Source organism: Thamnophis elegans, chromosome 15, assembly GCF_009769535.1.
Source record: "Thamnophis elegans isolate rThaEle1 chromosome 15, rThaEle1.pri, whole genome shotgun sequence".
Classification (NCBI taxonomy): Eukaryota; Metazoa; Chordata; class Lepidosauria; order Squamata; family Colubridae; genus Thamnophis; species Thamnophis elegans.
Window position 1 is genome coordinate 37,786,584 of NC_045555.1, and position 12,051 is coordinate 37,798,634.

A 12,051-nucleotide genomic window follows, 5' to 3' on the forward strand; every position below is an offset into this window, starting at 1 on the left:
TATTTGGTACTCCAACAATTCTGAACAGAGGGATGTTCGCCAACAAACTAATATAAAGGTTTCTGGACAAAACTAACAGCAACGTAAAGAAGGTTCCAGTGTGAAGTAATGAAGGGCGATGCTATTTCCTTGGCATAACTAAGCCATTTTCTTAACGTATTACCCTGATCCTGAGGGCTGACTTGCTTTGATGGTAGGAGTTGATCCATGCCTGCAAAATGAATCTTTTTTTTTTTTTGGACTAATGAAAACGCAAAACCTCTTGCAGGGGTGGAAGCGTCTTCAGATTACTGCTAATTCAAGATGATGAGGCTTATTGGAACTTGGAGCATTAACTGTTAACTCTGGCGAATAGCTCAGCTCTTTGAAGTAGCTTCTTTTAAGGCTCTTCTGACAGCATTGTATGGACTTCAAAGATTAAAAAAAAAGTCTGGCATTAAGTAGCATTTTTTTTTCCAAACAAAAGTTGGACTTCACAGCCCAGTCAAGTAATAAAGAATTATTCTTTGTCTTTTTTCAGTTGCTTAAATAATGGAAAGTAGCAAACTCATTGGGACAAAGAAGGCTGCTCTCCTGAGGAAGAGGACATCAGAGTCCCATTCTCCTGAGGAAGATCCTCACCCAGTCTACAAGCACTGTTGCTGCATAGCCTTTCCTTATTCTAGAGAAGGCAGGGTCTCCACATTTGGCAACTTTTAAGACTTGTGGACTTCAACTCCTAGAATTCCTTAACCAGCCTGGGGAATTCTGGGTGTTGAAGTCCACAAATCTTAAAGTTGCCAAGCGTGGATGCCCCTGATCTATAGAGAAGGGCCATCCAAGTCTCACCATAATGGAAAAGTACGTAGCTACATCACTGCTTGGTAACCCACGCCAGCGCACAGCAGGTTCCTGGAATGAAATTACCGGCAACAAATTTGTTAAATAAAAACTATTTTGTAGAGCAAGAGGAAATCAGATTGGGGAGCAGTGGAAAAGGCAGAAGGGGATATCTCTTGGGAAAAAAAAAACAATAGCACATCTCTGGGTAGCAAAATGAACCCTGATTGCAAGGCAAAAGAAATAAAAAGAAATAAAAAGTCCGCAAAACCTAACAAAATTATTTTTTTTTAAAAGTCCACACAGCAAAAGCCATCCTGGTGAACTGAAGATTGTTATGAGGACAATTTGTTTTCCATTTATTAGGAAGAACGAGTCGTTGAGCAAAAGCCGCCATACGTTGCAAATCCAAAACGGGGCCGAAACGTGTCCGTATAAAATATAATCTATTAGGCTCAGTATTTCACATTTTAAAAAAGGAAACAGTTTCAGAGTTTGCGAGTTTTACTTTTGTTTTCCCCCAGGAAGTCCAAGCCATTATAAAATATAAAACATTTGTATTGTCAGATAAGATTGCCGTTGATAGAAAACAGGACATTGGGCCAGAAAAGGGAAGGAAGGCCCAGGCAGGGGAAAAAGAAGCTAGAATTCAGAGATAGTAAATTATGAAGTTTCAGCAAAATAAAAAAAAGAAAGAAAAAAAAGAAAAGAAAAGAAATGAAATAATTTAATTCTATCCCTGCATAGTTTAGAAGTACAACATATTTACAATGGTGAGTTCAATTCTAAGTAGTGTCTCTCAAAATTAATTTTGTTTTTAATTTCTAGCTCTTCCAGTTCCTCCCTTGCTCTCTGAAGTGACTAGTGCAATTCCAAAACTTTCTCCACTGCTCCTGATTTTCTGATGATCTGGAAAGGAAACCAAAGCAACTCAACAACTGTTCTGGGGGCGGGGGGGGAGGGGGAGATCCTTTGGAGGAAGGGAGAGGGAGGAAGGGAGGGAGAAAAAAAAAGACTAGCCGTCTTTTTCCTCCTTGTCTTAAGAGATGTTCAAGTCTAATGCTGGACAGAGAAAGAGAGGAGAGGGCAGTTGTGCGTTGTTAATACTCCAATGCCATTTTAATTTAAGGACTGATTCTTTAAATAGAAAGTCTGTCTCCTTGGCTCAGTGCACTTCCCCCAAAGTCTTCAGGCATTTGAAGAGTCTGAGGAGAAAAACAGCAGACGTATCGTCAGTCTCCGGTCAATTACAAGCAGGGGTGGGCCGCTAGGTGTTTGCCCGGGGTTTGGGAGAACCCTTAGCTAATGTTATGGCTGACTCATAGAACCTCCAAACCCCACCCCTGGTTGGCCCCGGCCACCATGCCCCACCCCTGCCACCCCACCATGCCTCTCCCAGGAGCCTCCATGCGGCCCGTTTTGGATGCAAATTAAGTGCACGGCCCTCGGAGGCTCGGGGAGGGGGGAAAACGGGCCTCCCGGAAGGCCTCCAGAGCCCAGGGGAAGCAGTTTTTGCCCTCCAGAGGCTCGAAGAAAGCCTCCAGAGCCTGTGGAAGGTGAAAATCCACCCCCCCCCCCCCCGGGCAGAAGGCTAAGTAGGCCACGCCCACCCAGCGACCAAGCAGAAAACCCGTTGCTGAAATTTTTGAAGCCCACCCCTGATTATAATGGTAACAGGACCGGCACTTCCATTAAAGAACAGACTGGCATAACTGGAAATGTTAATTTAGAAGCCGATTCTTACTGGTTTTGGTCTTTAAATATTGAAATAAAATGCATAATAGCGTATCTTCAAGTAACGTAAAAAAAAAAAAAAGAGGTCAAGATGGCCGTAACTACATTGACTGAGGCCAGGCCCCTTGAATGCCTACAAAAAGTGGAGTCGCTTCAATCACACAGTTGTATGTCTTTTCGCCATCTTGGCTATTTTGCTCTCCTTTTATGAGTGCCCTGAGAAGGAGTGTGACCCGACAAATTTGCGAACGTCAAAAGCGTGCCGACAAAACCGCGGCGCTAAAACTGCGATGTCAAAAGCGCACTGACAACAACGCGCCAACAACAGCGCGCCGACAGAAGCGCGATTTAAGTTAAGGTAAGGTTTAGGGTTAGGGTTAGGTTTAGGGTTTGGGTTACAGCGTGCTTCTGTCGGCGCGCTGTTGTCGGCGCGCTTCAGCGCTCATTCGTCAGCGCGGTTTTGTTGGCGCAGTTTTGTCACCGCGGTTTAGCCAGGCGCGCTTTTGTCGTTCGCGCATTTGTGGTGGAACCGAGAAGGAGCACTAGTCAATGAAGACTATCGCTACAGACAAATGTGAGACTAAATACTTTGCTTCTCAGGTATTCTTCAAATATTTCTCCCTTTATCCCCAAACACACATCGACATTCAGAACATTTTCTTAGGAACAGAAGTCTTAAAACAAAAACTCAGGGTAGCCGCCTCAGATATCTAGGGTGCCTTAAATAGCCTATCTATTAAGCCTCTCAACATTTCTAAAAACATGACTAAAATGTTTTTCTCATCAAGAAGGATAGCTATGTCTGGGGATAGTTTGCCTGAAATTCAAGTCAAACCTGTTCTAGAAGGAAGGGGGGAGTGTGTGTGTCTGTGTGTGTGTGTGTGTGTGTGTGTGTAGCATGGAAGACCATTCTGTGAAATACACCCTGGTTGCATTCTAACTCTTTCTGTGCCATTTTTCTCACTCAAAATAAAACACATGCCACAGGGGGGGAAAAAAAGAATGAAAAGTTGTGTGACTGGAAATGCGTTAAGTTTTTGGCCTGGTTACACCTGATCGATGTTCACTAATCTGGCTCAGATCCAGTTGGGAGGGAGGACACAGCCCTGGAAGGTTCTAGTACAGTGTTTCTCAACCTTGGCAACTTGAAGATGTCCGGACTTCAATTCCCAGAATTCCCCAGCCAGCTGGCTGGGGAATTCTGGGAGTTGAAGTCCGGACATCATCAAGTTGCCAAGGTTGAGAAACACTGTTCTAGTACAACTGCCACTCCTGCTGCCTAAAAACATGCAGGTTATCGCTGCATTACAGGCTAAGGCAAAGCACCCAACTCATAAGTGCAGCTAAACCACCATCTTAATCCCATTAACTAGTGGGTTTAACATCCTAGAGCAGGGGTGCCAAACTGGCGGCCTGCGGGCCACGCCCACCCTACCTCCCAGAAGGGGGAAATGTCACGTGATGACAACGTGACACCGCCAGTTTGACACCTGTGTCCCAGAGAGACTTCCATTTGAGGCTTTCAAAACTTAGTGTCAGAACTCCACTTTCTGGAACCCACTCGCTCCAAATAATAATCGCTTCTGGGGAATGAAAATATAGTTCAATGGTGTGCATGTTTGGAATAAAATAGGGAGCATATCTTAACTACGGTTTCTTTTTTCCTTCCCAGTTTGTGAACAGTATGTGAGTTTGGTTTAATGTTTGTTTCTGGAGTAACCAGTTAACCCTTGGATTCCGATTATTATTCCAAGTATTATTTTTAAAGTGCTTAAAATTAATTTTTTTATATTTTGATCAGGGGGCCCTATATGGGGTGTTCGTAGATTGTTTCAACTTTAGAAATATTCACATTAATAAGGTGTTACAAATTAGTGGGATTCAAAAAAAATGTACTATCGGTTCTATGGGCGTGACTTGGTGGGGATGGCTTGGCTTGGTGGGAGTGGCAGGGGAAGGATACTGTAAAATCTCCATTCCCTCCCCACTCCAGGGGAAGGTTATTGCAAAATCCCCATTTCCTCCCGATCAGCTGGGACTCGGGAGGCAGAGACTAGATAGGGGCAAGGCCAGCCAGAGGTGGTATTTACCGGTTCTCCGAACTACTCAAAATTTCCGCTATCGGTTCTCCAGAACTGGCTAGAACCTGCTGAATACCATCTCTGGATACAATGTATATAGATTTGCTATGCAATCATCCCAAAGCTTCAGTTTGCTATGTAATTTGGATGTTCTAAGTTGCTTTGAGGAGAACTGACCCATATTAAAATGAAACACAATAAACAAAGAAGGATGGCGACAAAGACAACAACTTTAGGTGATAAACAATTCTAATTGGAAACCTATAGAAGCATCACTACCCTAAACCAGTTGCTGTGTATTTTACACTAGTTTTTATTTTCTTTTAAAGATATTTAACTAGGGCTGAATGAAGCAGATGTTCTCATCTCTTTGAAGCTGTTAAATATTATTTCAACGCTTACAATTCTTTTGCCAAGCATCATTATCAGTAAGAAATTCTCACTATGAGATAAGACAAATCATTGTGATTTTTTTTTTTTTTTTGCAATCTAAAAGAAATGACACGCAAGGCCACATTTTTGTGGTAGGTCCACCAGGCCCAGCTGAACCTCTTTTCTACAATTTGTAACGGCATGCTAAATTCATGTATTAAAATGAACTATAGTCTTATCTTCCAAATGTCCAATGCCTGTGATATTACGACTACATTTTTACTTGAAAAGTAAAGCAACTTGGCTAAGCACACATGGGCGAAGTGATTTAATTGCTTAAATCACAGGACCCTTTAAAGCCACATTTGACACTGAGTTTGCAAAACTATGTTCGGTATTTTAACACTGCAGCAACAATCCATAGCTGACTGTCCATTTGATGCTTGACACACTACCTTTAGCTGAAGCCACTGCTGCTGAAAAGCTTTATTAGTGAGTGCTTCCAAGAAGATGTTCACCAATCATTCTGCAACAGGCCCATCAGCTTCCCAATAATTTTATCTGCACCAAAATTAATGACGCTCTTGAGGAACAGAAGGGACCTCCAGCAGTGTTTGCAGAGAGGGGGAGGCCACTCAAATTCAGCAAGATGTCAGACAAAGCAAGCCCTGCCCATTTGATACGTGTGGACAATGCATGTAGAAAAGGGGTTGGGCCTCACACTGCAACCCTCCATCTGTCACCTTGCTCATTTTGACAACGGCCCTCCAACCAGAGACGCTGCTGAGAGTAGGAAAAGTGCAACTACTGAACTTAAGCTAAATGCTCCGGCAAAAGGGATGGTGATCAAAAGCACATCAGCACATCAGAGGGACCAGAGAGCATATAGGAAGTCACGCTTTGGGTTGGGTGTTATGCAATTTGATTTTTTTTTGTCTTAACGTTAACAAGCAAATGGGAGTCAGTGAATTAAAAAAAGGATTTGGGGCAATAAAGCACTGAAACCATGATTCATGTTGGCTTTCAAACTAAATCTATGGCTTAGCATGACGCGTAAATAGGAGCATTTTGTTTATTCCTAGTTTGTTTGTCAACTCTGAAGCTGACCTGGCTGTGGCCATTTTGGGGCTTCACTGCTGCCACAACTGGAGCGATGGGAAAGGGAAGGGGGAGTAGAGATAACTGGGGTGCTGTAGCCAAAATAAAATACTTTCTCTTGGGAACAAGGACATTCCGACCAGGTGTCCAGAAGGAGGGGATTGGAGTCATCTAGCAACTGGACTGTATCCTGATTGGACCATGTGACTGATTGTTGGGAGAAAGTGAAAGGATTTTTACTTTTAATTAGGTAAAACCACGGGAACATTTTAGAGTCGGTTTTCACCAGCTCGTGCCAATATGACATGTCCAATAAATCTATTCTTTGAGGGATACAGCTGCTTCCGAGTTTTGATTGCTATGGGTGTGTTATTTGGAATCCTGACATTAAACCGACATAAATGTACCCAAACCGAACATGAAATTAATTCAGAGAGATGCAAAGGAAACGCTACTAAGAATGGAGAGGATGATCTAAGAATGACCAAAGAGCTATCTTTTTTTTTTTCTTTTTGTCTGTAAGACTAACACTCGCTTATTTGGCTAACTCTGCTAAAACTAACCACAATTTAACACAAAACAAGACAAAGCAGCTTTGGATTCTGAATTATGCTGGGAAATTATAATTCCTAAACCAAACTTCCCAGCTCCCAGAAATAGAAATCACCAGCTCTTACTTAGGTCCCTATGGACTGTTTCTGCCACAGCTATCCATGCATTGATGCTTGAACTTCAGACAGCCTGGTACAGCTTGGTGTGCCCATCTTCTGTGCTCTCTGATACAGATCTGAATCACCAAAATAACGGGCCCTGTAGAGTAAGCCTTCCTCTGTAAAAGAAGAAAGCCAAATCATTAAAGCAACAGTCCCAGGGAGCTTGCAACTTTTCTCTTTAGTTTGTATTGCATTTCTGATCTACTTTGTGGATTTCACTGGCGAGAGTATACGGTTACCTCATTTTGTCCGTGACCCGTCAAAACCGCAGAGGACAAAATCGCGCTCGACGAAAGCGTGCATGTGACGTCATCACAGCGCGACGCAAAAAATTAAAAATTGAAATAAAATTAAAATTAAACCAAGCCGATTCACATAAAGGTAAGGGTTAGGGTTAGGTTAAGGGTTAGGGTTAGGTTTAGAGCGTTAGGGTTACGTTTAGCGTTAGGTTAAGGGTTAGCATTAGGTTTAGCGTTACGTTAATGGTTAGGTTTAGGGTTAGATTTAGGGTTAGGTTAAGGGTTAGGTTTAGGGTTAGGTTTGGGGGGGTTAGGGTAAGGTTTTCGCTTTTTTTTTTACATTTTTCGATCACAGCGCGATGTTTTCGTCGCGCTGTGATGACGTCAAATGCGCGCTTTCGTCGAGCGCGCTTTTGTCCTCCGCGCTTTTGTGGTGGAACCATTTTGTCACCGGCCATTCTGAGTTGTCAAAAATATTTATCCACAGCTAAACCCTGCCCCAGATATTGTGGTTACACCTTAGCTGAGGCAGAATTTTTAAAGGAGGCAAGGGCAAAGCGTGGGGACTATTGTTCCATTTGGATATTTTAAACTCTTACGTTTGGGGAAACAGGACAATAGAGTTAGTGCAGATCATAATGACCAATAGGGCTGCAGAAAGCCTTTGAAAGGAGCATTTTGCAAGACATGCCAGCACAAGTCAAGCATTCTTCCCCTCAGGCATAAATACATTATATCCTCTGGAAAGCTCATATGTCTCTTTGCAGGGTCTGTTTGTACATGTGCGCACGCATAAATAACACTTGCGCTGCAACAGCTAAATTGTCACATGTACCTCACTTATAAAAGTGGCTTCGTTTTAACTATCAATAACCTCTTTCCAACATCTTTGTGAAGTTCAATTTACAGGGATGGGATATAAATATAATAAAGAAGCAAGTGATACCCTGTTTTCCTGAAAATAAGACCTCCCCAGATAATAAGCCCAATCAGACTTTTGAGCGCATGCGCTAAAATAAGTCCCCCTGAAAATATTGCAACACAGCAGCAGCAGCCATGAGGTGACCACGCTCGCTGCCTCCTGTACCTCAAAAATAATAAGACCTCCCTGAAAATAAGGCCAAGTGCTTATTTTTTGGGGGGGGGGGAGAATCAAAAGAAAATAAGACCCTGCCTTCTTTTCGGAGAAACACGGTAACACAGAGTTTCTTGAAATGCAGTTTACAATGCTTTGAATCCTGCATGTCTCTTTATCCCATGTCTTAAAAGCTGGGCTACTCACTCTGCTGTTTTTCTTTCCAACAGTTATTTCTGAGGTTTGCAATATAATCATCTTCCACGCTCCTCTCTACATTTTTAAGATTCGTGCCTGTGTATTCTTCTGCAAAGCTGTCACCTACATAGTAAGACACTTTCAAATGCTCAGTCGTTCGTTTAAATACATGTCCCACCGACCTGTGGAGGAAAGGAGGACAAAAGCAACGGTCAAAATTGCACACTTGCCCACACGCAAAGGAACATCTGTTTGGATAAGGAGACCAAAGACCAGCCAATCCCACCCAAAAGCAAACCATGATACCCAAATCTTCCTTTATCCTCTGCCATGCTGCTCCTGCAAGGACAGAGTATAGGTCCTCTAAGGAGAAACAATTTAAATTATCCATAAACTGGGCTAGTATAGATTATCCACAGGCAGAAACAATGTAAAGCTTAAAAGCAGGTTGTTTCTAGCTACTTCATGGGAAGGGAAAATTGAATGAGGGCGGAATGAGCCTAACAATGGATATTTAATGAACATAAGCTTTTGTAGAAGAATAAGGAATGTGATTTGGAATAGAGGAAGGGGACTGCCCCAACAATCCATTATCTCAATGGTTTGTTCCTGAAAAAGTCCATCTTGTCACCTCTTTCCAAAGTCCTTGACCACTACTGACATCCCAGAGACCTTCTGCAACCACCTTCAACTTAGTCTGCAAGCTGAAGCATGTCACCAGTAAGGAAATGTCAGAATATTCATGAACCGGGAAGAGAGGTGATGTTGCGACGGCACAACGTGCGATCTTGGTTTCCAAGATCGCAGTCGAATTCCTGCCACTGGACGGTCCATTTGGACCTAAACCGTACGCAGAGACGCTGATTGAGAAGGGCACATTCTGCTGATCTCAGGAACACCACAAAGTCCCTGAAAGATCCAGGAATAGCCTTTTTTTCCAGCGACAGAAACGCAGCTAATGAAGCTGCTGAAGTTGAGACAGCTCCGGAATGGGAAGAAAGCGGAAAGAGAAAGTGTGTCTAATTGGTGAGGAAATTTTATTATTAGAGGAAGAGACTACCCAAGAAAAAAAATTAAGTTAAGATCGAAGACAAAAGACCGTAGGCAGCAAGATTGATCTGCATTGAACTTAGTGTGTTATCTAGTTTCTAATTTCTTTTCTTTTTTTTCATGGATGGAACTTTTGCAGGGGCTCCCTATTTTTTAAACTGAATGGATTAATTTTTTCTTTTTCTTTTTTCACTTTTGCTTATACCTATGGATTAAAATTCTCCTTTTTTATAATGCTTGATTTGATTGATTGGATTGTTTTTGATCTCCATTTAAGGTTTTTTCTTTATTTCTTAAGCTTGGAATATAAAGAAGAAAATAAGGAGGATTATAAAGAGGGTTGTAACAACAGGGGGAAAAGCAGTTACACTGCCACTTAGAGGCTGGAGGCTGGATACATTGTTTTTTCTTCTTTCTCTTTGATCACTTGAGATTCAAGGTTCTTTCAGCTTGTTTATTGACAGTGATAGTAGGAAGTGCACAAGTTGTTTATACAGGTGCCTTTTGGAAGTTCTATCACTAGCTATCAGAGAGAAGACAACATTTTGACTTGAAATATAATAAATCAACCTGCTTGAAGTTTATTAAAATAGCCTTGAACCCTATAGTGGCAGTATCTGCAAAATTGAAAGAATGGCCCAGCAGGAAAAAGGAACTGTAGCATTGCAAATGATTATGTTTGAAATTCAAAATCTATTAGTTGTGACAGAGAGAATTGAAAAGCGTTTGGAGAATTTGGAATACAAAACAGAAAAATCTGATGGAGAAACTGAGGATGTTTACCAAATGAAGAAAGTGGAGGACAGAGTTCAAAAGATGGAAGAAAAAATGAGCAAATAGCAATAGCAATAGCAATAGCAATAGCAGTAGACTTATATACCGCTTCATAGGCCTTTCAGGCCTCTCTAAGCGGTTTACAGAGAGTCAGCATATTGCCCCCAACAATCTGGGTCCTCATTTTACCCACCTCGGAAGGATGGAAGGCTGAGTCAACCCTGAGCCGGTGAGATTTGAACCGCTGACCTGCTGATCTAGCAGTAGCCTGCAGTGCTGCATTTAACCACTGCGCCACCTTGGCGAGATAAGAGATAAGAAAACTGTGGATATGTGACAACAAAGTGAGCATGGTTGGTAATGGCAAGATTGGAATATGGAAAGGGGAGATGGATGGATTGGAACTCTACCCCAGACTTCAAAGCACAGAAGAAGAAAAGAGAGAAAAATTGACGGAGATAAGGAGAGAAATCTTGATAGAAGCACTAGTGATAACAAAAGATAAGCTGATGGAAAGAGCAGATATTAGGTTTCAAGCTTTTGTGAGATACGAAAGGAACAGCATGTTGCCAAGGGAGGTTTATACAAGATTTATTAAGAAAATAATCTACAAATTAATGCTACAAATGGCAAGAGATATAAGACCGCACTATTGCTGGAGGTTGATGCAATGAAAATGTATAATAAAAACTAAGCTAAATTTAGTTTACTAGTAGTATGTATAAAATGAAGTGACAATAGCTATAGTTAAATAATGATTAATAATGTTAACAATACATATAGATATATTAGTTTGATAATATGAAATTTTATATAAACAATATATGGAGATTATGAGAGGAGGTTTAAAAGCTTTATCTAGAATATGTTATAAAGATGTATTGTGATTGGATGATTTTAGGATGACTTAATGGAATGTTATCACATAATCTTATTCTAGATTTTGAATATTATTTATGAAAGGACGTAAAAACAATTATAGTCAAATTAAGGTTGATATATAATAATTGTGATATATGTGAATTTAAAATATGCGATTTGATATGAAAAGCAGGTGGTGACTATGGAAGAGATGCATGGAAATACTGTAACCAACTGACACACTTTCTACAATTTGTAATGGAAGATGGGTTTTTTTACTTTTATTTTTATGTTTGTTTGTCCTTGTTCAAAACCAAATAAAATTTGGGTTTTTTTTAAAAAGAATATTCATGAACCGGCAGAGACACGGTAACAAGGTCAGCCAATGAATAAGGCTTATTAACAAGGTCAGCCAATGGGAGCTGAAACACTTTGGAGTCTGGTGTGGCTTAGCTCTGAACTGAAACTAAAAGAAATTTATTCTCTGTATAGCCTGCCTGTGTTTGAACTGGCTTACAATCTCTCCTCTCTACCATGTTGAAAGAATCTGCTGTTGGTATTGTACAGTTATTCATGTGTTATTACGTATATAAAGAAGTTAATGAATCCTACTGAATCAGTTATCGGTTCCACCACAAAACCGCGGTCGACTAAAGCGCGCTCGACGAAACCGCGTACCTGACGTCATCACAGCGCGACGAAAACAGCACGCTGTGAGCGGTGAAGCTAAAATTAACGCGTAAACCTAAACCTAACCCCCCCAAACCTAACCCTAAACCTAACCCTAACCCTAACCCTTAACCTAACCATAAACCTAACCCTTAACCTAACCATAAACCTAACCCTTAACCTAACTCTAAACCTAACGCTAACCCTTAACCTAACCCTAAACCTAACCCGAACGCTTAACGTAACCCTAACCCTAACCCTAACCCTAACCCTAACCCTTACCTTTACGTGAATCGGCTTGCTTTAAAAGCGCTTTTTAAAGTGCCCTTTTTTCTCTGCGGTCGCTGTTGTCGCGCTGCTGATGACGT

General features: G+C 41.4%; 1 protein-coding gene across 2 annotated transcripts in view; it reads right to left on the bottom strand.

The window, feature by feature from the left end:
- Nucleotides 1-225: 225 nt before the first annotated feature.
- DNAJB12 (DnaJ heat shock protein family (Hsp40) member B12) overlaps nucleotides 226-12,051 on the bottom strand; it is a 43,489-nt gene continuing 31,663 nt past the window's right edge. For both annotated transcript variants that reach the window (XM_032231791.1, XM_032231792.1), the window contains 3 exons: nucleotides 8,339-8,511; nucleotides 6,782-6,933; nucleotides 226-2,024 (listed from right to left, as the gene is read on the bottom strand). In XM_032231791.1, the coding sequence (XP_032087682.1) occupies nucleotides 6,812-6,933; nucleotides 8,339-8,511 (295 nt within the window). In that variant the 3' untranslated portion in view covers nucleotides 226-2,024; nucleotides 6,782-6,811. The remainder of the gene's footprint in view (nucleotides 2,025-6,781; nucleotides 6,934-8,338; nucleotides 8,512-12,051) is intronic.